At 46.7% G+C, this 23,435-nt stretch overlaps 5 protein-coding genes across 7 annotated transcripts; 3 read left to right on the top strand and 2 right to left on the bottom strand.

The window, feature by feature from the left end:
* Positions 1 to 597: 597 nt before the first annotated feature.
* Positions 598 to 2,395, top strand: LOC112344850. Its single transcript, XM_024670362.1, has 3 exons — positions 598 to 1,661; positions 1,791 to 1,982; positions 2,224 to 2,395. The coding sequence occupies exons 1-3, from the start codon at positions 598 to 600 to the stop codon at positions 2,393 to 2,395; spliced, it is 1,428 nt and encodes a 475-aa protein (XP_024526130.1).
* A 5,880-nt stretch (positions 2,396 to 8,275) lies between these two features.
* LOC9662982 (kinesin-like protein KIN-8A) lies at positions 8,276 to 12,091 on the top strand. The gene is made up of 8 exons (XM_024676776.1): positions 8,276 to 9,284; positions 9,342 to 9,615; positions 9,667 to 9,717; positions 9,778 to 9,870; positions 9,924 to 10,163; positions 10,212 to 10,334; positions 10,387 to 11,166; positions 11,230 to 12,091. Exons 1-8 carry the CDS (start codon positions 8,485 to 8,487, stop codon positions 11,263 to 11,265), a joined length of 2,397 nt encoding a protein of 798 aa, XP_024532544.1. The 5' UTR covers positions 8,276 to 8,484; the 3' UTR covers positions 11,266 to 12,091.
* A 2,583-nt stretch (positions 12,092 to 14,674) lies between these two features.
* Positions 14,675 to 16,958, bottom strand: LOC9641750. Its single transcript, XM_002960209.2, has 6 exons — positions 16,851 to 16,958; positions 16,735 to 16,789; positions 16,616 to 16,681; positions 15,759 to 16,561; positions 15,582 to 15,688; positions 14,675 to 15,527 (listed from the first exon to the last, which is right to left on the bottom strand). The coding sequence occupies exons 3-6, from the start codon at positions 16,623 to 16,625 to the stop codon at positions 14,897 to 14,899; spliced, it is 1,551 nt and encodes a 516-aa protein (XP_002960255.1). The 5' UTR covers positions 16,626 to 16,681; positions 16,735 to 16,789; positions 16,851 to 16,958; the 3' UTR covers positions 14,675 to 14,896.
* A 202-nt stretch (positions 16,959 to 17,160) lies between these two features.
* Positions 17,161 to 19,606, top strand: LOC9641749 (delta(24)-sterol reductase). The gene is made up of 3 exons (XM_002960875.2): positions 17,161 to 17,259; positions 17,508 to 18,755; positions 18,973 to 19,606. The coding sequence occupies exons 2-3, from the start codon at positions 17,508 to 17,510 to the stop codon at positions 19,429 to 19,431; spliced, it is 1,707 nt and encodes a 568-aa protein (XP_002960921.1). The 5' UTR covers positions 17,161 to 17,259; the 3' UTR covers positions 19,432 to 19,606.
* Positions 19,607 to 21,118: 1,512 nt separating this feature from the next.
* LOC9662981 (beta-glucosidase 25) lies at positions 21,119 to 23,418 on the bottom strand. Of its 3 annotated transcripts, XM_024672389.1 has the most exons (12): positions 23,246 to 23,418; positions 23,132 to 23,198; positions 23,020 to 23,078; positions 22,896 to 22,971; positions 22,757 to 22,831; positions 22,382 to 22,710; positions 22,211 to 22,326; positions 21,937 to 22,154; positions 21,854 to 21,885; positions 21,701 to 21,803; positions 21,535 to 21,640; positions 21,119 to 21,475 (listed from the first exon to the last, which is right to left on the bottom strand). In XM_024672389.1, the coding sequence occupies exons 1-12, from the start codon at positions 23,399 to 23,401 to the stop codon at positions 21,280 to 21,282; spliced, it is 1,533 nt and encodes a 510-aa protein (XP_024528157.1). In that variant the 5' UTR covers positions 23,402 to 23,418; the 3' UTR covers positions 21,119 to 21,279. The 3 variants fall into 3 exon arrangements, with proteins under 3 accessions (XP_024528157.1, XP_024528153.1, XP_024528148.1); XM_024672385.1 differs by having other exon boundaries at positions 22,896 to 23,078; XM_024672380.1 differs by having other exon boundaries at positions 21,854 to 22,154.
* Between the last annotated feature and the right edge of the window lie 17 nt (positions 23,419 to 23,435).

The raw sequence follows: 23,435 nt of genomic DNA, 5'->3' as shown, positions 1-23,435 counted from the left end.
CGGCACTGGACATGTAAGTATTGTCATGAGATTCACACTGGGGGAGCAGAGCGAGTGCGAGCACATCTCGCTGGAGTTCGGGCAAGAGGTGTGAAAACGTGCAAGGCAATGAGGGAGATCCCTTATGAAGTTCTTAAAAACGCTCGCAGCAGTTTTTCCGATTTCGAGCTAGCAGACCCAGCAGATGCTGATGATGGGCATCTGCTGCAGCAAGCCGCACAGGGTTCAGGGGGGCCAGCAGAATCTATGGTGGCAAGCACGGAGAACTGGTCCAGTGCTGGGACAAGCAGAGCAGCGAAACGTAGATCCTCGGATGGAAATTTGGTGACATTTTTTGATACTGCTTCGGCTGAGGCACTGGATGATGCTGTTGCAGAGTTCTTCTTTGCCGAGAACATCTCCTTCAACACAATCTGAAGAGACAACTTGAAGAGAATGCTGAAAGTTGCCGCAAAAGTGGGGCGTCCAGCGATTGACAACCTCATGGGATATGAGAAGTTGCGGACAACTGAGCTACAACGAATATACAACACATTCAGAAGCGGCTTGAAGATGTGCGGCTAAGTTGGAGGACATATGGTTGTACCATTGTCATGGATGGCTGGTCTGATATCAAGAAGCGGTCTCTTTATCAACTTCATGGTTAGTTCTGTGAGAGGCTCAATTTTCCTGAAGGCTGTGGACAGCAAGAATGCGAAGAAAACCGGAGCATGGTTGTTTGAGCAGCTGAAACAAGTGATTGCCGAGGTTGGTGCAGAAAACGTTGTGCAGGTGGTGACAGACAATGCAAGCAACTGCGTGGTCATGGGGGAGCTTTTGCAGCAGGAGTTTCCACAGATTGTACACGTTCGCTGCATTTGCCACGTTATGGACTTGCTGTTTGAAGATATTGGAGCTCTGTCTTGGGTGCAGCCTTTCGTCGATGGCTGTGCGAAGATAGTTACCTTCATCACCTCAAAGCCACGGGTTCTAGCTCTTTATAGAACTTTCTGCAAACGGGACCTGATAAAGCCTGTGACCACGAGGTTTGCTTATATTTTTCTCGTGATGTCTCAGCTTCTGGAGACCACGAATCTCTCCGGGCTTCGAAGAATGGTGGTGAGCCAAGAATGGGAGCGACTTGACTGGTCTAAGAAGCTGGAGGGCCTGGAGCTGCGATCTCGTGTTCTCAATGACTCGTTCTGGGAGCGGTGCGAGAATTTGTTAATTTTGCTCGGACCTTTACTTCGAGTTCTTCGACTCGCTGATCGGGAGGGGGCGACTTCAGGCCTCATCTTTGAAGCTGTTGATCGGCTGATTGAGAAGATGGACGAGGGAGCTCGAAACGGAATTTATGCACATGAGGAAGTGGGACAAATCAAGGATTTCCTACTTGAATCACACGGTCTGAAGGAGGCAAGGTGGTATCAAATGCACAACGTCATTCATGGAGCTGCTTTTGCTCTTCATCCTCTGTTTCTGGGGGATAACCCAGAGAACGACAAGCTGGACAATGAGGCACGCGGGAACTGGTTGGAGTACATGCATGTTTATAGTGGAGGTGATCTGGACTTGCAGCTGAGATTGCAGGCACAGTTTGAGAGGTTTCGGCAACAGCTTGGACGGCAAATGAGGTTACCTGTTGCCAAGGATCGGGAGACCAGAAAGTTTCCAGTAACCTGGTGGAGTTCTTTTGGTTTAGAGATGCCTGATCTACGTTGCATGGCTCTCTAGATTTTAAGCCAGGTTGTTTGCGCTTCTCCATGTGAGAGGAATTGGAGCTCATGGAGCTTGATACAAACAAAGTGCAGGTCCCGCTTGCTTCCCAAAAATGCTGAGAAGCTGGTTTACATTCATACAAACTTGCGGGTTGTTCAGAAGCTGGAGAGTGAAGGTTTGAGGATGCTGGAGATTGATATAGACAAGCTGGAGTTGGAGCCTCATTGGAAGAGGATTTTGGATCTGCAAGAAGCTTTTGAGGAACCAAATCAGGTTGCTGACGAGTTTAGCATTGATGAAGGAATGGAAGACGATTCGGAATCAGAAGACGACTAAAACGGCTTCTTCTTTCATTTGTTTTATCAGTTGGGTTTTATAAACTTAATATCAGATTAAAGTGTATTTAGTAAATATTAGTGTTTTCCTAATCATTTTAGGCTTTAACATGTAAACGTTTGATTGCCCTGAAAAAAACGTTTTAAACGGCGTTTAAACGTGGACGCGTTTGAACGTTTGCACGTCTAGCTGCAACTATGGAAGTGGCAGTAGTGACACTGTGGGAATAAATCTTCAGGCAACTATCACGGCTCTCTCGCAGCAGCATCCTGGCCTTGGTGTAGGGTTTAGAGCTCTCAACTCCAACTGGCAGGCACCAGCTCTTGACTGCATCAAGTTCCGAGCTATGTTTGTGAGTTAGACAGGTCTAGTGACTCTAGTGAGGCATTTAGCACAGGTTCTAGCACAGCTTTGGATAGCCAAAGTAGCATGATCCATGGTTTACATTACCTTAAAGAAGTTGATTATGTCTTGTGTGATTGGAGTATGAAGCAGGTTGCAAGGGCCTTCATTAGAGCACTACCTCCAGAATGTATTGAAAACCTATGGGTGGAAAACCAATTTGTGAGAGCTCCTTCTACTAGATGTAGCTAGGAGTACTTGGGGAGTGAGAAATACACATGGCATATTAAGGCATGTTGGGATCAAGATTGGCATGTATGTTGAGCGCTACAAATCATCGATCCTATTCAATAGGCAATGGGGTTTAAACAAGTGATCAACAAGCAAGTGTACAATATCACTGCTCCTATAAGAATTTAGTATATTGACAGTAAGTAGAATTTTTTTCCTATGCTTCTCTTGCCCAGTGAATTCTCTTGCAGGTTGGTGTACGTTTGCTCCATAGAACATATGGATTCATACTATTATAGATAGCTTTTCTTATTTTCTGGCGGCTGCTGAGGTGTGCATGAACATGTGCAGTGAAATAATCTTCAACCTTAATGTTGGCACTGTGAAGCAGTTTTCATGGCTTATGCATAGGGATCATGCTAGGACATGGACGGGTGGTACTATAAAAGGCTCAACCACAAGTAGATTGGTTTGATCATGAGTGCTACATAGAGCAGTAGCTGATGCTAGGAGTTTTGGCAGCTCCTAGAGCTCCTCCAGAAGCTTAAATTAGAGGTTTTTGATCCATTGAATCCAATCAATTTCCATAGCTTATTTGAAATAATTGTAGTGTTAGTGAGTAGTGGAAGGCAGTGGCAAGGAGCGGCACAGCGGCAGCGGCAGTGAGTGACAACAGCAGGGAACGGCAGCGGCAGCAACAGGGAGGAGTAGCAGCGGCAGGAGCCATGGCCAGGCGCCAACATTTGGAAGGAGCAGGCAGTAATGTCAAAAGTCCGCAAGTTTGATGACAAGTTCTATGATGTCGAGCTTCTCCCAAAGGTGGGACTTTGCCTGACTGATCGACACAGCTACCATGTCAAACGAGAGATAATGGATCGAGTTTGGGACATGGCGCAAGTGGATCAAGACCGTCTTTGCGCACGAGACAAAGTTGCTAACCGACTACAAAGTTGCTTGGTTATGGCTCAATACATTTGCAACGCTGAAGGAGTCATTTGACAGATTCACCGTCGAGTTTTCCAGAGCGACAACTTTACCAATGGGCAAGTGAGTATTAGCTTTGCTCGGGCATTTGCAGTAAAGCTCACAAGAGGTCAAGTGAATTGGTACTCCTATGCAGTTTCTAGAGCGACTAACTTGAAGAAGATGCAAGAGAAAAGAGCAAGGAAGAAGTAGTAGCTGGTCCGCAGAAGCCCACGAAAAGCAGTGCTGTCCAAAGACAAGGTTGAAACTTAGCTCCGACAATGAGCCTCAACCTAAAAGTCGGACAAGTGACAGTGGTAAAATGGTGATTAGTGGTACCAAAACCTGTACCAAAATTGAGGCTAAACCTAGAAGCAGCAAGAAAAGGAAGAAAATCTCTTATGAGTCTCCATCAACCACTCTTCACTATACTGTTGATTCTGTTCAACAATCTAAGGTTTCATATTCTATGGTGGTGGTCCTTAGTAGGTGGGAGAAGTTACTACGAGCAAAGTACAAACCTTTTTGTGCTGTTAGCTCAACATTGAAGAAGGCTTTTGACGTTGAGGACAAGAAGTATCAGTACGAAACTACCACCTCAGCATTGTCAACATGCAACTATTTTGCACCACACAAGCTTGAATGTGGATGCGTTTTCCATCTGTGAACTACACTCTTGATCTTTTTAAATTGGTTGCAATGATAATCCTGATTGTTTGTTGTTTCTTAAGCTAAAACAAAATGCTCAATGTAATGAGCATATGAAACGAGTGAACAAGGCCAAGTTGGTGCAGCTAGATAGTGAACAGGATATTCTACTGCAACATATAATTGAGCACTTGACACAACTTTCTGGAGACAAGCTGAAAATTGCTCTTCCACACGGCAAAAACTTCAAAAAGTCACGGGCAGTGATCTTACAACAAAAGCATAAGTACGAATTTTTGTTGGAAACCTTGAACGAGACGAGGACAAGCTGTTAAGGAATGCCAAACTTTCAAAGGAGAAATCTTGGGATCCCTACTCCAGTGTATGAAGATCTTTTTGAGGCTCACTTTCGTGATTTTTCTGCAGTTGAGAGCTCGTTGAAAGCTGGAGAACTCCAATATTCAAAGGCAACACCAGTGACAGCACTTATCAATGGTGTTCTATCAACAACAACTACAACTTGCCTCGTGGAATATGGCAAATACAACTTTTGTAAAGAACACATACTTGACAGAAGAAGCACAATCTTAACACCATGTAAATGTAAGTATTTTCTTTTTTCTTAAATTTCTACATGCTAATAACAGGTGTGTACCACCCCTTTTGCTTTGTTGCTGCGTTTGGCAAAGGAAGAAGAACTTGCTATGATTATAGATGCTGGAACCATATTTTTCATTGTTTTTTCACACTACTACATTTGGTTTGTGGAGTATTGACTCTTTCAAGCTATCTCATTCAAGTATTGACTATTTCAAGCTATCTCATTGAAGCTATCTCAGCAAATCCATTGTGCTAGAACATGCTATCTATAAATTTAAAGATAGGAAAAGAAGGGGGATTGTAAACACACTATTTTTTAAAAATCAAAATCCAACTTGGAGGAAAGTAACAAAATGCCATAAAAACATTCCATAATTTCTTAGCAAACCATTGGACCATAGCGTTTTGAACACAACCTCACTTTATACTCGTACCTCAGTTTGTACTCATGCCAAAGACACAACAAAGTCAGGGACTTCCTCGTACTGATACGGCAGCATTTTCTTGATCCATTCGGCTTCAATATCCTCTGCATCTTTAAGAGGATCCGGCCTGGTTACAAGTATGTTCCTGAGCAAGCCCCTCACCTCCATGGACAGGTAACCGTAGTTGCCATCAAGGCCATAGCATGTCAGCTGGAGATATCTCTTATCCTCCCCATCCCACAGAATCCAAGAGTTTGGGGCAGCAACTGCTGGCTCCCGCATTGACATGAGGACAATAACAATGGGTATCCTAGTGCCAACTTTGAGCTTGGTGAACTCAGACTTGAGGAACTCCAATGACGGTCCCTCCCACCAGCCCTTGTGCGACTGATTCTTCACGGACACAACACAGCAAGTCATCCCCTGAGGAGTCCAGATAGGAAGAATGAGATTGGCACCGGGCATATTGTTGTCCGCTTGATACATGATGGCAAGACCTCCTGCGAAGCATCGGCACAGCAATGCAGTATCTGGGACTTTTCCCACCACCACAAAAGAATGGAAGAACAGGAGACCACCTGCGGGCAGCCCGGACACAACTTTGCTGAACGCCTCCTTCGTAGTTATGTCCCGCTTATTGTTCACAAGCAGCGTCCGAAAGAAGTCCCGCACTTTGATCGGTCGAAGGTACCAGCCACCTGATTGCTTTGCCTTGGCCAAGTCCCAAACCGCAGCAGCCAAGATAAACTTGGCCACAAACTCGCCACGGGGTCCCCCAGTGGCGTAGCCAGCCAAGCACGCCGCCTCCATATGCATCAGAGCATTTTGCTTCACTTTTTCGGACCTGAGAAGCCCAGCAGCTGCCTCTGAGAGGATGGGCTCTGCCGGCAGCGCAACAAAAACCCGCGACCTGTCTCTCGTCACCCGTAACACGAGGTTCATATGCGACGCTGCCAATTTCTCAGCCAGCGGGCAGCGAGGACACACCTGCAGGCCTGTTGCAGCAGCAAGCAATGCCATCGCTTGGCTCTCTGTCATCTTCCCGTCCTTGGCGAACTCGTCGCTGATTTCACCACCCATGAGCTTCTGCTGAGCCCACGGTAACAACTTGGTCCTCAAAACCACTTCACTCTGTCCTTCCCGAGCCATTCTGGCGGCCCACACCGGCCTTCCATACTTCATCCAGGTTGATGGAGCGCTATACTCGACAACGCTGAGGCCCGGCTTGGGCATGTTTAGTTGCAGTGTTGGCAAGTAGTAGATCGGAGGCAGCAAGGAGATCCCGATCTTCAAGGCCCTGCTACTGTCCTCGTCGCTCTTTCTCGGCAAAATGTTGCTCACTTTCGCAGTTGTATCCAGCAGGAGCGCAAAGTAGGCAGTCCACACGAAAAAAACTCTGAGCGCCCGGCGGAGTTGAGAGAATGGGGTGTCTGATGGCAGAGTCAGACCCCTGGCCTCGTCAAACACGAATATGACTCGAAGATTTACCAATTCGCCCTGGCTGTCCGAATCCATCCTGTCCATGTCCATGTCTTCATCGTCGTGATCACCATCCAAGAGCTCTTGCACCCGCTCCAATGCATCGTTCATAATCTCACCATTCACGAGATCCCTGTCACGCTTGTCCTCTTCATAGCCCTTTGCTGGATGTGAAGCAATGAGCTCTTCCCACTTCTCCCTCACTGCTTGGGCGATGCCGGAATTGCTCCCAGGTAATTGCCTGTCCTTCCACTCCACGGCCGAAGTTCCTTTCTCCAATGCCACGGCCAGGACTAGGACCCAAGCATTCAAGTAGAGCACCATCTCCAGCTCGGTGAAGCTCTCGGCGAGCCTGTCCGCGAGGAACTCCGTCCGTGGCGGATAAGCTGACGAGTCCTTGCCCGCCAGGCTGCAGTAGCAAATGTAGACCCCCAGTGTGGACATCTCCAGCACACACCTCGTCTTGCCGACACAGGACGATTGCACGAAGGGAGAGTAGGGCGAGTAGTGCATGCTTATGTTGGCATCTTCGCGAAGCTTTAGAACTTGCCGGTAAACCTGCCGGTGTGCATCGCCCACGAAATCCACACTGAAGCATTCACCTGCTAGCGCCGCCTCGACCCTTGCCGCCCGATCCACCTCCATCCGATCCATAAAAGTTTTAATTTTTTTTAGGGTTTATGGTGTGGCGCCACAGCAATGTTGCCCTAACATTTCGATTTTGTGTCCGTGGAGAACCAATCGGACAAGTGCCGGTGGGAGGGACTGGCATTCGAAGCCTGGCATTGGAAGTGCTCAAGGTGCTCGAGCAAAGTTTTAGCTTATGTGGGACAAGGAGCATGAGAATTTTCTCTAGGCCATTATAGTTGCCATGTTAAGGGGGTTGACACTTAATGTGTTATAGCCATGAGAAGTTCTACAGATGTGAAGTGAATACAATGTCAATTCCTTCCATATAGTCATAAGAAGGAGAAAATATTCTATCAAGGAATATTCCAGGAAGTGGAATATCTTAAACATCTACACAATAGAAGATGGCATGTGTCCATAGGCTACGTTAAACACAATAAAAATCTTTTTATTGTGTTTTATGAATAGTGATTTTCTAACTTCCTTCTTTTGCTTTGGATTGTTATCTCTAAAGTAGATGGGGTGTTCTTTTTTAAAGAAATAAACTGAGGTAACTAAGTCAGCTAAATTTAAGTAATCAAACTCCTCTTCAAATCATTTCTTAAACAAACGACAACAATATTAAAAGTATAATGGTGAGTTTTTGGAAAATTTATATAATCTATTACTTTACCTAGACTTGCCTTTTCAGTTTCACATATAAATAATGTTTTGTGATATTTGTGCACTTTTAACTGCCTATGGTATATAAAATTATTAAAAGAAAAGGTTTGCATACATATTACAAATAATATTTTATTCAAATGTAAATAATAACAACACTTAATACATTTTTCTATTAGGGCTACTTTCAAAACCAAAGAACCGGCTACAGACGGTAGTAGCAACCGGCTGCAACCGGTAACTCCAACGTTCCAATTTATGGGAGCTTGAAGAAGAGCATTGTATGCGCGAAGCGAGCGAGCGATACCACGAGAAGAGGGAGGAAATTTTTTCGATCTGTGCGACGGAAATCGCGTGGCCGTGAGGAATTTCAAGCAGCGCCATCGAATTCCGAGGTAGGTTTTCTAGGGATCGAGCGCTCCGGGGGAGTTCTTCGCTTCCTCCCTCCCGGGAATGCGTGCGGCTAGAAATGCCTGTGACGCGCTCACAGTCTGCACTGGGAAAGACGCCACTGGGATGCAAGCTGAGCAATGCCGCCGGATTCGTGGAAGAGAAGCAGCGAAATCTCGCTCCACAGTCGGTTCTCAAGGAGAACGCTGAGCCGCCGCAAGAAAATTTCCAGAATTCCTCGCAGCAGCAGCCACTCAAGACTAGCCATGCCAGTGTGAGTCTCTTCACGCCCCGGGTCATGACTCGATCATCGTCTAGGCAAGCTCAAGCACAGGTGGTCCCGATGGATATAGAGGATGATAGCGACGAAATCAGCAAGATGCTACTGCGATGCTCGTCCAAGGGAAGGATCCAGCACGAAAGCTTTTTGGCTTGTCCACCACCAGTTTCCTCCACTGTGGTGTACAGCACTCCTCCTCCTTCGTGTGGAAACCGGAATATCAACGATCGGCCCGTGCTAACAGGCATCGAGTTTGGGTGTAAGAAGACGAGCTCGCCGCAGGGTCAAGGGGAGAGCACCACCCCCAGGTCGGGATCCAGGCGCAGGGACTTGAGATCACATTTTCTTCGAGGGAAATGCGATGATCCTGAAGAAGTTGGCAGGATAATGGTCTACGTTCGGCTCCGTCCACTGTCCAAGAAGGAAAAGGATGCTGGTGCTCGAAGTTCTGTGCGTGTTGCTGACAAGAAGGATATCTTTCTCACCGAGATGCAACTGGAAACGGATTATTTGCGGCTCAAGCGCGTCCGAGGCCGCCATTTTGTGTTTGATGCCGTGTTTCACGAGAACACTGGGCAGCAAGAGGTCTATGATACCAGGTATGCTCGGTGCTTTTGTTTCTAGTTTGCCGTTTTAAGTCGCTCTTTTGTTTCCAGTACTGCTGATCTCGTAGAGGCAGTTCTTCAAGGCAAAAACGCGTCAGTCTTTTGCTACGGGGCAACAGGGGCCGGAAAGACGTACACCATGCTGGGAACCGTAAGTCAGCCCGGCGTCATGGTTTTGGCACTTAAGGACCTCTTTTCCAAGCTCAAGGACCGAAGTAAAGACGGTGATTATTTAGTTAGCTTATCTTACTTGGAGGTCTACAACGAGACTGTCGTGGATTTGCTATCGCCTGGACGGCCGCTGATTATACGAGAGGACAACAAGGTCTGTGTCAGTTTGGTTTTTTAATTGTCGATTCATGCTCTCGTTGTACAGGGAATAACTACCGCGGGGCTCACTCACTATCAAGCATTTTCCGCGGAAGAGGTGAGCGATTTCTGTAACCAGATGAGTTGCATTTCATGACTCTCCGTTGTATGCGTCCAGGTCATGCTGTTGCTTCAAAGAGGAAACCAGCACAGAACAACGGAGCCGACTCGGATCAATGAAACATCATCTCGATCGCACGCTATCTTGCAGGTTTATTACTTTACTTTTCCATTTTGTCAGCACGTAATTCAAACAAGCTACAGGTTACTGCAGAGTACAAAGTGAGAATGGAGACCAGTACCATTACACGGATAGGAAAGCTTTCGCTTATTGACCTTGCAGGATCGGAAAGAGCACTGGCTACCGACCAGCGAAGTTTAAGGTCTATAGAGGGGGCGAATATCAACAAATCCTTGCTTGCACTAAGCAGATGTATCAAAGCTTTGGTCGAGGGTGACAAGCATGTTCCTTTTAGAAACTCCAAGCTTACTCAGCTACTAAAGGTACACAAGTTGAAATTGTAATTGTGAAATCGAACCGTGCGATAATAGGACTCTCTGGGAGGAGCATGCCAAACTGCCATGATAGCAAACATCACGCCAAGCCATGTCTCTTTTGGTGAGACTCAAAACACACTTCACTGGGCTGACAAAGCCAAAGAAATTCGAACAAAGGTAATGACCTGCATCTTTATATGTATTTTAAGTTACTCACTCCCTGGCACAGGTCACTGCCAAGGAAGAGCTGGAAATTCCAGAGTCCCAGGAGGAACAGACAAAGTTACTTCTAGAAATGCAAAAGCAAAACCAGCAGCTGAGACTCCAACTAGCAAGCCTGCAGCAAAAGTACATAGCGCTTCAGTTCAGCTCGGTGACGAAGGATCCGCTGCAGTCTCCAGTAAAGAATCCCCTGGCATCTCCAAACCGGTTCCCGGAGTACCAGGCTACTGCACTACTCTCCCCTCGTGTCAACCGTGACGCAGAGAAGACCGTAAGGGAGCTGAAAAAGGCGATCGAGATGATGGAGAAGGAGGCACTACGCGTGCAAAGGCAGCACAGGAAAAAGGAAGGGGAGATGAGCAACAGCATCGCCGCGTTGACAATGCAAGTGAAGCAAAAGGACGACATGATAAAGAAGCTAAGCCAGCAAAAGGACGGGAGGGTGGTGGCCACAACACCGAGAGGCAAAGCCATGCAAAGCGAGACGCCGAGAGGCCTGGCTACCAATCTTCCACCATCTGGCCGGCCAGCTCCCCTCACTTCCGAGCAGAAGATGAAGCCCGCGAGGAAATCGAAGCTCTCGTTTGCAACTCCAGGGGTACCAGAGCCAGCTGCTGCTCCCGAGAGTCCAAGCGCGACCAAGTCTAGATTCTTCTCGCCCGCCAAGGCCGAAGTCACGAGCAAGAAGCGGAGCTTTTGGGACCTTGGTGGATCAAACAGTCCATCCCTGGCGGACAGGATTCGGTGCACGAGAAGCAACTCCACGACGCCGTCCCTCCTTTTGCAAGTAAGTAGTATTCTATCATCTCAAATGTTGTTCTCACGTGAAGCCTCCTTGTTGTTTCCACAGCCGGGATTCACCCGACGTCGGAAGTCCGACGAGTGACACCATTTTGACACTGTAACAAAACAACAGGACTCCTTTTTATGATTTGGGATTGCGATGCGAGCGTAGCAAACATCAAACAGCTGTAAGTTTGATTCGTATCTCTTTATGTTTCACTTTCTGCCGGACTCATCCATGGAGACGATGCACATGACTGACTCCCTATTGTATTACTCTTCTTTGTGTGCTTCGAGACACAACACCCAGTTATGCATAGCATCGAGTTTTGATCCGATCTAAAGACGACTGCGGATCCCATCAACAGGAGGTATCGACTCTGAGGGACCAGGCGATCTGGTATGGAAGCCATACCAGTTCAATGCCGTCGGCCGTCGCTACCTCGCCTACAGAGGGCCTCCTTAAGACGCCTGGCCATTCCCCTCGTGCTGCTGGATCCCTCCGAGGAGTTTTGGCGGGATGCCACGGCCGAGAGCTGCAGCGGCTTCGACAACCAAGACATCGATCTCGCTCAGGCGCTGTGGGACTCCTTCACTACTGTATTTGACGATGAAGCGAAGGATATCACTTCGGGGAGTATCTCGGCGTGATACTGCTCGCGAACCCGTCATTTGCTAAGGATGGCCAATGCTGTGCCTACTGGAATGCCAGGCAAGAGCTTTCCGACACATGAAGAATCTTCCCTCTTGGCTGTCACATGGCTTGGCGGTGCTGAGGAACTGTCCGAACATCCAGTTCGTAGCCATGAGCATGGACTGGGACCATTGATCGGACGTGAAGAACACCAAGGGAAGAATCATGGTTATTAATTTGTGGATTATAACGATAAGAAAATTATTTGCATTAGAATTAACGTTTTAAGACAAAACTATAAGCTTGTCTTTATCTCTTTTTCCTCTTTCCTTATTATAAGAACTTTTCTCTTTTTTCTCTTTCTCCCTATTTTTTTCTACTCGAGACACTAATTTTCCTTATGGCAGTTTATTGGATGTTGGGATTCATGCTACATAATCTCCACAGCTGTTGGACTACAGTGACAGGGCTCTGACTATGTCAACGTCGAGGTGTTGTTCAACAGGACTCTAGACATGATACTTGAGCATATAAATCGGCTCAGGGATGATGCAACGATAGAAACTGGTGCAAGAGCACTGCAAGGTTTTGATACAATTGGGTCTCAACCCGTCTATTGGGCTTGCGGTCTGTATGGCACTGATCTCGCCACTGGTGGTGGACAAGGATGCTCTTCGGGCTCCTTCTCATATATCACAGGCTACATTTTCAAGATCCAACTTGGTGTACTCGTTAGAAAGGTGAGAGCTCGACTCTTGAGCGTCAGGAGTCCTAAGTCAGGTCTTTACCCACGTCAATTTGAGGCCCATCGTGATAAAGATATCCTTGAATTTAGTTATCAACCATTGATAACACCACGAGCACCACCGCCATGGCCATATCAGCTAGATTCACGAAAAAAATCAACAAAGAAACATTGAAACATACATCAGAATAGCAGAAGCTACAGATTGCTCAGTTGCAGGGCTTGAATTGGAGAGTAGCAGTCCGTTCAACTCAAAGCTGTCCGAGGGTGGCTTGCTTTTGTCCCATGACAAGCATTATGCCCTCTATGTGACGGGTGCACGTAACCTCATTTGCTTCGAGTTGGGAGAAAATGATGCAAGGTTTGTGTGGGCAAGTGGAATGCATGCCCCAAATTGTGTTCTTATGCTTTCTATTGAGGGAGTTCTTGGGCTGTTTGACAGAAAAGATGTTAGCTTGTGGTCTACTCCTAGGCAGTGGTCATGAGCTCATCATTGGTCATCCAGAAGGATGGGAATGTTGTCTTGTATTCCAATGCAAAAGCTAGATGGGACATAAATAAATCCAAACTTAAATACTGATCAAAATAGAAGTTGCTAATTTGAAACTATTTGGATTTTTCATAGCTATAACTATATGCTGACTTTCTTCCTTTGCTTTAGACAAACTCTATATCTTCTTTGTATGATTTATATGCAATATTGGACAGATTAGGCTTTAGAAAGCTACAAGCTTGCAATACAACGTGATTACTCTCCACGTGTGCCCGATTGAGGAGAATAGAACTTACTTTACCTCACACTCTCATGGTCCCTCATTAAGTATTTTTGTAATGAGCCTTGATCAGATCACTCCATCTCGCAAAGGTAGTATGCCACCTTGGCTACCAAAATGTCTATAACGTTTTTAAATAACTTTTTTCCAGGAATCTTAGTGCACAAATTCTGATTAGTCTTTGCTTTGAGTTGGTCTAATTGACCAATAAATATGTAATTAATTCTAGAACAAGTAGAAACTAGACTATGATCCTCATCTTCAAGTTTCGAGTGAGAGTTTGATACAGCCCCTGAAAAAAGAATGAACATTCATAAAAGCCGCAATAGGAGGCCTTTTCTCCATCTTTGTAATGATGCCTTTTTAATCTTTGGACAAGTTCTAACATATAGTAGTAGTGAGAATAACTCGATGAGGATCATTGTCCAATTTATAAATTATTATATTGGAAATCTTAAAGGTACTTTTATAATTTTCTATAAAATTTTCAAGAATTGTGAGTTAGAATTGCTGCCATGGTGGGATTAGCTAGACTCATCATCCCATAAATAGGACCAACAAAGAAATATTGAAACATTCATGATAATTATAGATTGCACAGCTGTAGAGTTGAATTCTAATCAATCTATCAAATTTAAATAAAAAAACATTTCTTCAACTTCGTAAAAAAAACTGTATTCTTGAAGATAGTAAGCAGAGTGAATATGATGGTTATATTCTTCTAAGTCTCAGAGAAGATAAAATGTCATTAAAATATATAATCAAAAAAATCAACAATGGGGCATTAGTCAAATGAGAAGGTGGCCATAATAAATATAAAAAACTGGCTTCCACACTCATCACCCTTTCAATTAATTGGGAGGGACAGTGACTTTGTTTGTGCCACAATAGTCAAATATTAACCCATTCTTTTTGTATATAAAAGAAATAAATGCATTAGAAGATGCCAAATAAAACCCTCCAAAATATGTGCAATGCTTCCAATTTGTTAGTGAAAGATTATAAATAGGACTAAGTGGTGATGATTTTCCCAGCATAAGATCAATAGGATAATCATAAGGTAAATGCAATGGCAAAATATTAATTTTATTCTTGTCTTCAAAGCTAACATATTTGGAGGGAAGGGTGGGATTAATTATAACAAATGAAATTTATATAAGATGAATGGTAGTTGCAAAAATGGAATCAGAATTATAATGATTACAATCTTAAAACTTGTTTAAAAGTAATATGATAAATTTAGAGAGATTGGCAAGAAAACACAAAAAAGTATATTATTAAACTATTTTTTAACTTTCTATCCACCTTTCACTTTTTTTAACTGGCTATAGCATTTTTTTATAGTAGTTCTTGACAGAGCTTTTACCTTTTTTGCCAATCCATGCCGCTTCCACTTGCATTTTTTAACAGTAGCAACATTGGAAATACAAACAAATGCTCCATAACTTTCAAAGCTGTATACAGGTTTATAGTAGTGCTAGAAGCTTAAAAAACTCCTCACACAAACCGTGGTAATCCAAAGCACGGCAAAAACCTGGAATGGTAGGTCACGCATCAACAAAATGTACAACCAAAATTGAAATCACTCGGAACCATCGGGTGGCGAGCAAACTCTAACCATGTCGTCCAACGTGTTGTCATAGAGAATTCTATCGAAGGCAGAGTCCACTGATCCAATACTTCGCTCGATCTTCTCCACGACGATCAAAGAATCAGTCAAGGACGCCGCTGGCGATGGCTGCAGCAAATCAAGCTTGGCCATCATCTTCGAAAACGGTGAGAGAGTCGCGGTACTCGCTGGCTGGCTTGCTCCTGCCGATGGAAGTATCCTCGTTCCAAAGTAGCTCTCGTCGGTGTGATTGAGCATCACAACTCCGCCACCACTGTCGCGGTTCATGTCGAACACAAACCTCTTGAAGCTGCCATCGCTGCTCTCGCTGCTGCTGTTTTTCCTACTTCTACTGCGGACGTAAGCCTCCGGGCTGCCTATTCTAACCACGGGCGATTCTTCAGTACTGTGCTTGGGACTATCCTGCTCCTTGTCTCTGACCACCACCTGTTTCATCTCGAACGAAAGTTGCGAGATTTCGTCCTCCCAACGCCTCTGACTTGGTGGAGGAGACTGGATATCTCTGCAGTCGGCTGTGAAGTCGCCACTTTCCATGCCTGTCCCAACTGACGAGGAGTGGCTCGCAGAAGAACACATAGGTGCACTGTGAAAATACTAAGCCAAAATTATTAAGAACATTAAATAAGTGAGACCGTACCTTGCATCAACCATGTTCTCCGACTCTTGCCCTTCAGTGCAAACAGCAACGGGATCGCCAGAAAACTCGGAAAATCTGCTAGCTCTTCTGTGCTCTAGCTTGATTGCCTGTCAAAGGAAAAGCATGATGTTAAATATAAAAAAGACACACGGAGGCACAGAAAGAAACTACACAAACCTGAGACTCGAGCTTTTGCTGGAGTTTGGTCAAGGTCCCACTCAGCTTCGCTCGCTCCTTGTCACAAGCTTGGAAGAGTGACGCATTCTTTGATGCCAAGTTTTTTGCTTCCGACAGTTCTGATCTTACTCTTCGAACTTCCTTCTCGTACTCTCGTGCCTGACCTCGCTTATTTTCTCCAACGACCTTAAGTTTTTCCGTTAGCCTTCTTGCTTCAGAGACCAAATCTCTCATGTCCTTGTGCTGGTTTTCACACGTCCATCTCTTCTGTGCCTTGAAAACTTTGTCTTCAACATGTAGGCTCCCCAGTTTCCTAACTTGGCACGAAGCGGACCGGCAACTACAGCACTCGGCCAGCAGCTTTTGCAGCTGTTCAATCTCCTGCTCTGCTACAAACAGCGATCTATTTGCTGCCGTCAAAAGAAGCTCGAGATCACCGATCCGTAACTGGTGCACATGGATAATCCGGCTCTGCTCTAGAATCTGAGTCTGCATTTGCATGATCATCTCGTCCCGGTTCTTGAGCTGCTGTCTAAGCCTGTGGACAACGTCTCGCTTCCCCGAAAGCTTTGGAGTGAGCGGTGTAAGTGTTCGTCCAGTTGACGGCGTTGAGTATGCCTCCTTCAAAGTCTGCTGGAACGGAGTACACAACTGACCATCCATGCCAGGAGTAGCAGCAGCAGCATTAGTGGGAGGAATCGCCACCACCGTTTTGAAAGCTTTGTGAGGATAAGCCGCATTGAAACCACCACCTTCAGCGTTAACTCTTTTGTTTACGGGCCTTCTCTGCGCGCCAGGAGTCTCTGATAAAAGACAAAAGAAGAGTTTCTAGGAAAATAGAAGAAGAAAAGCAGTACCTGTGGACATTGTTGTCTAGAGCAACCTCCAAAGTTCATTGTCACAAGCTGGACACCCAGGAGCATCTGAAACATCCAATAGAATTAAAGCGCGGGTCTTAGATCGTTAGAACAAATACCTATCGACATTGTTCTTGGGAGAAATCCAGTTCGCGAGATTATTCATCCAAAGCGCTGCGAATCCATCAACATAACAATGTAGCCTCGAAATCACGGCCGGAAACCCAATCCATACCTCGGTGGATCAAAGCGCCATCGCCGCTCGCACTGCCCGGCGCTAACCCTAGCACCTTCTATCGAGCTCACTCACTGGGTGGAAGGAAAATCTAGAACACGAGATGGGCCATATGGCGCGTACGGACTTCCCGCGCCCACAAATTTTCCCTCCACGTTTGAAGCTATAGAAAAAAGTAAAATGCCAGGCATTGAGATTGGCATCAATCCAGGCATTCTTTTATGATACAAATCGCGTGGACATTCCGTGGAGGAACAAATCTGACGCGTCAGCGGTTCCGACGGCGAAGATTAAATCTGGTCCTGTAGAATCGCCTTCTCTTTTATTTAGGCATTGTTTGTGAGAAGCGAGAGGCGCTCTCTCACGTCGGCATCTCGAGTGGACCCGCAGCTCCAATATTTCGATCGAGGTACGTTTTTCTCGCGAAATCTCCACTCCGTTTGCAATGGCATCGATTGCATGATCATTACCCTCTCCTCCTCCCAAATCTTTGTCGACAAGAACAGTGCTTCATGCATGCAGTAGGATTCTTCGTGAAAAACCTCCGATTCGTCTCGAAATATCTTCGCTGCATCCATTCCTCGCGAGAATCTGTCCTTCGCGGCGTCGCATCGATTCCTGCCGGAGTAATCCCCCATCGCTCTCTCTTCCTCGCAGATGTCCGACCTCGAGAAGCCTCTCCGCCCCAAGAAGGCGCGCTCCTGGGTGGACTGGGCCGTCCAGTTCCGCTGGATCATCGTCATCCTCGTCGTGCTGCCGTGCTCCTTCACCTTCTACTCCCTGGATTACCTCCGCTCGCAGTGGTCCGCCTCCAAATCCTACAAGAAGCGCCAGAAGGAGCACGACGCTAACGTCGCCAAGGTCATCAAGCGCCTCAAGGAGCGAGATCCCAAGAAGGACGGCCTCGTTTGCACGGCCAGGAAGCCATGGGTCGCGGTGGGGATGCGCAACGTGGACTACAAGCGCGCGCGCCACTTCGAGGTGGATCTCTCGCCCTTTGGCCAGATTCTCGACATTGACACCAAGAACATGATCGCGCGAGTGGAGCCTCTCGTCAACATGGGCCAGATCTCACGAGCCACGGTGCCGCTCGGTGTGTCCCTGGCCGTGGTGGCCGAGCTCGACGATCTCACAGTGGGCGGCCTCATCAACGGCTATGGCATCGAGGGCAGCTCCCACATCTACGGCCTCTTCTCCGACACGGTGGTGGCTTACGAGATCATCCTCGCCGACGGCCGCCTCGTCCGTGCTACTGCTGACAACGAGCACAAGGAGCTCTTCTACGCCATCCCATGGTCACAGGGAACTCTTGGGCTGCTCGTGGCCGCCGAGATCAAGCTCATCCCAGTCAAGGAGTACATGAAGGTGACTTATATTCCAGTTCGCGGGAGCTTGCGAGATCTGGCGCAGGCATACATTGATAGCTTCTGCCCGGCCGATGGCGACCAGGATAGCGCTGACAAGGTTCCAGACTTCGTGGAGGCGATGATCTACAACCGGAACGAAGGGGTGATGATGACGGGACGATACGCGTCTCGGGAGGAAGCCAAGCAGCGGGGGAACAAGATCAACGAGCAAGGGTGGTGGTTTAAGCCGTGGTTCTACCAGCACGCACAGACCGCGCTGGACAAGGGCGAGTTCGTGGAGTACATTCCAACGCGGGAGTACTACCACAGGCATACCCGGTGCTTGTACTGGGAGGGGAAGCTCATCCTCCCATTCGCGGACCAGTTTTGGTTCCGCTGGCTCATGGGCTGGGCGATGCCTCCCAAGGTCTCGTTCCTCAAGGCGACGCAGGGTGACGCTATCAGGAACTACTACCACGAGAGGCACATCATCCAGGACATGCTGGTACCGCTCCACAAAGTTGCGGATGCGCTGGAATTCTCGGACAGAGAATTTGAGGTACGCACTTTCCTCTCATTTTCCAGTCCTTGCACCGAACTTTTACTTTGTTTGCTTATGCTTGCTTGCTTGACTCATAAACTCTTTGCAAAGGTCTCGCTTTGAGGTACGTACATCCTCGAAGTTCTTTTTTTTTCATGCTTGTTTTCCATGCATGCATGATAGCGTCACCCTGCGTCGTCAACTCTTTGCAAATCTCATCGCTCCCTGCCACCAGGTGTATCCAATCTGGCTGTGCCCACACCGCTTGTTCCGGACGCCAATCAAAACGATGATCACACCGGAGCCGAGCTTCGAGCTGTACCAAAGGCAGGGCGACACGAGCTACGCGCAGATGTACACGGACGTGGGCGTCTACTACACGCCGGAGCCGGTGTTCCGCGGCGAGGAGTACGACGGCGCCGCGGCGGTGCGCAAGATGGAGCAGTGGCTCATCGACAACCACGGCTTCCAGCCGCAGTACGCCGTGACGGAGCTCAACGAGCACGACTTTTGGAGGATGTTCGACGCCACCCTCTACAACGCGTGCCGCGAGAAGTACAGGGCAGTGGGGACGTTCATGAGCGTCTACTACAAGTGCAAAAAGGGGAGGAAGACCGAGCAGGAGGTGAAGCAGGAGGAGCAAAAAGTTCACGACAACGGGTACAAGGATCTTGAAAGGCCACTCGACGCTTGATAAGTTTTTGTGAGGCTCCTCTTCTAAGTACTCTTTTGCTTGCTTGGTTCTCCTTTTTTATTTTTTTTTCCTCTGTCTTCTTTGTGTGCTTTGGGACACCAAAACTGATTGCGAATAATTTCTCCGCGGCATCACATGCCTCGGCAAACAAAGCTGGAATTTTGCTCCCCGAGTCTCGGTCATTTTCCTGCATTGTCTCGATGGATGAGTACGGCAGACCCAAAGAAAGCAAGTCAAGAATAAAGAGATACGAATCAAACTTCCAGGTGTTTGTTGTTTCCCCCACGGGTCGCATCGGCATCCCAAAATGATAAAAGTTTGCTAAAGTGTCAAAATCGTGTTACTCGTATGACTTTCGAAGCCGGGGCAAAAGCAAACAGGCTTCACGCGAGAAGAACATGAGATGATAGAATGCCACTTACTTGCAAAAGCAGGGACGACGTTGTGGAGTTCTTCTTGTGCACCCTGTATGGACTGTTAGATCCCCCACCAAAAGCTTGCCTGCTTGCTGGCAACGTTGGCGAGAAGAATCTCGACTACCTAGAGCTCTAGACCTCGTAGAAAGGAAACGATTGTGCTGGTTTTGGACGTGGAAACACCCAGTATATTTGACAGCGGCTGACTCGAGTGGCTCGCTCATTGTGCAAAGTTGACCCTGCTGTTCTGTGAAAACACCATCGTGATGTCCGGGATGAAAAGACTTTCTTTGAAAATCCATGGGAGAGGTTTAACTGCCGCGTGGTTAACGGGTAATTAAGCACTATTTAATTCTCAATAAATAGTATTCCATACTGCTATTCTGTTGGAATACAACACAAGGTTTCCATCTCTTTGCATGGCAAGGGATGAGCTTCTGAAACATGAGCTGCATTGTTCCGGCGTGGACCATAGAATAATCTTGGTGATTTCGTCGAATAACATAAGAACCCCGCGGATGGAGATTGCAAGCCTGCAGTTTTCCAGAGGGTAGCTTGTTCCACTCGCCCACACAAATCTTACACCATCTCCCAGTTCGAAGCACATCATATTGCAAGTAGAAGTTACAATGAAGATGTAGAGTTTGTCGGGTGACAAGAGAGTGTCACCTTTGTAGAGACTCGCAAAGGCACTGCTCTCCAATTCATACTTAGACACCGAGCAATCCCTAGTTGCTTGCTCTAACTCCGTGTCTATCTCAAGCAATTCGTCTCGCCTTTTGGGTTTGGGAGTCCAATCTGGGATTTCAAACTCAACGACACCGTCTCCCATTGTTGCCATGAGCTGCACTATATACAGACCTTGGTCGTTTCTAAATCGCCACAGCTCGCTACGAACCACGTTGATGACATTGTTGATGTTGTCCTTGAATTGCGAGGCTGTAATGGTCGAGGAAATCGTTGAGGAACAGTGATCCTCCAAGTCTCGCCCATAAGTTCCCGCTGCCCAGTAGATTGTGATTCCGCCAACTGCCAGTGACTCTTGAACTGATCTGCCACCGATCATGATTCTCGTGTCATTATTGACCTCGTTGACAAGGGCAGAGATTCTGTCCAAGAGCTCAGTCACTTCGTGTAGCGTAAACCTGTAATCTCGAGTGTACCTGTATGTTATGCCGGATGCTGTGGTTATGAGAAATGCAAGAATGTATATTAAGCGTATTTCCATTTCCTAGGTGTAGCGAGTTTTATTCATCGTTTTAAAGGAGAGATTCAACAATGACTTTCTATTTTGCATGTTGAAAGCTCTCAAATACGACTAATTACATGTCTTAGTGACAGTTCCGATCCTTTTGCATTGGACAAGACAACGTTCCCAAAGTAGCTTGACTAACAGCAAGATGAGCTTGAAATTGGCTCGAGAGCTGAGCTCTCAGACAATAGTTACTAAGCAAGTTACATTCCAGCAGAGCAGTCGTCTGAACCAGCGGGCGGACATCTTGGGGTACCGCTTGAGTCCATTGGTATAATCCACAAAGTATAACCCAAATCGGACTGTAAAGCCATGAGACCATTCCCATGTATCCAACAAAGACCATGCAAAGTAGCCGCGGACGTCAACACTGTCTCTGCACTTTCATCACAAAGTTCATCGATGCTGTTGTCAAGTAAACTCGTGTTTGATTACCTCGTAATGGCCAGATTCAAGTTTGCAAGGTATTCCTGGTGGTAATCAATTCTGGTCTTGTCTCCAAGGGACTGCGAAAGGTTGTGCCCGCTTGCTTGATCCATTCCTGGAGGATTACGATTACGTTAGGAGCCACTACGAGAGAGGAGAAACACATATTTCTTACCATTCTCTGTGATGACAATGACTGGATTTTTGTAGTGAGCCTTGATATACCTCAGGAGCTTTCTGAAACCCCATGGAACAACATATAGCCACGTCGAGGAACCCTGCTCGAAACGCACAAGAAAGATTGTTGAAATAGCAAGCACGTCGTTACCTTGGGACCGATTGGCACCCCGTCTCGACTGACTGTCAATGAAAAGACGTCAACGGATGATTTTGAAAGCGAGAAGTGCTCACCCAACGAACGAACTCTGGAATCAAGGTCGTAGTTCGTCATGCTCGGTGGAACTTCTGGCGAATCCCGCGCATAGTTTGAGGTGTAGTGGTTTAAACCGAGAAAATCCAGCGAACTCATCAATAAGCGGGCTTCGTTCCCTGTGAACTGAGGCAGGCGACTGCCTACATAGCTTCTCATCACAGGCGGATAGTTCCCATAGACAATAGGATTTAGAAACCTGTACATAATGCGCTTTAGGGACATTACCAAAACCAAGTAATGTGAGACACATACCATCCTAGTTGGAAGTCAGTAGCTCTTATCGCAGCTGCTTTGTCCGCAGAGGAGTTTGAGAATGGTTCATACCAGTCAGCATTTAGCGCGATGCCAATTTTTCCTTTCTGCTGAGCCTGCATTCAAGTAACCAAATTATTAGAGCACAAGAGAAAAAACGAAAACTAGAACCTGGAACTTCTTTTTGTACACTTGAGCAGCCGAAGCATGAGACAGCAGTACATTGTGCGCTGCTACGTAAGGCTCAGTAGCTGAATTTCCACCGATGCATCCAGAGCACCGTCCAGGTGCTGATACTCCCAGACAGTAACCTTCCCTCACAAACGAATGGGGCTCGTTGAACGTTATCCAATGTTTTACACGGTCTCCGAAGGCATCGAAGCATGTCTCTGCGTACTTCGTGAACTCTTTTACAATCTGAGGATTAAGCCAGCCGCCTAACGAGTCTTCTAATGCCTGAGGCAGGTCCCAATGGTACAGAGTCACATATGGTTGGATTCCTGTTCAAAGTTTAAATAAAACATTAAGAAGCTTTTAAGATTCCACCTTGCTCTAAAAGGCTGTCAATAAGCGAGTTGTAGTATGCAATACCCTCGCCATTCGCTGGGCTGCTTTGTCCATCTACAAGAAAACGAAAGGGATGCAGCTTAGATGTAATTTACAAACCTGCGATGCAATAACATACCAGGATAAATGCGCGACCATGAAATGGAGAAGCGATAAGCATCCATAAACATTTCCTTCATCAACAGTACATCCTTCTGCAAGACAGCAAAGATATTCTGAAGACAAGAAGGCCTACTCCGTACCTTGTAGCGATGATATTGATCTTCTGTAACATCCCCATTGCTGCTGTCTGAAATATTTGCTGAATGACGAACATATTACAGCATTGGTGCAAAAAAGAAGGAAAAAGCATACTCGAATTATGAGAGAAAATGTCCCAAATGCTCGGTCCTCGTCCGCCTTCTTGCACTGCTCCTTCATACTAGGGAGCAAAATATAAACACAGAATTGATCGAGGAAAATATCTACCTGGTACGCAGCTGACGAAGTCCCAAATACAAAGCCTCGAGGGAAGCTGCATCTGCTAAGTGCTTCGCCTTGAGAACCAAATACTGCTTTGCTGCGAGATAGCGCCACAAGGACAACGAAAACTAGAACCATGCCCATCGCACCAAAACCAGGCATGCCCAAATTGCGACTGTCGGCTTAAGGAATAACA

Source organism: Selaginella moellendorffii, unplaced genomic scaffold, assembly GCF_000143415.4.
Source record: "Selaginella moellendorffii unplaced genomic scaffold, v1.0 SELMOscaffold_0, whole genome shotgun sequence".
Taxonomy (NCBI): domain Eukaryota; kingdom Viridiplantae; phylum Streptophyta; class Lycopodiopsida; order Selaginellales; family Selaginellaceae; genus Selaginella; species Selaginella moellendorffii.
The sequence above is the reverse complement of the archived record's forward strand: the minus strand, read 5'-3'. Positions and strand labels throughout refer to the sequence as shown.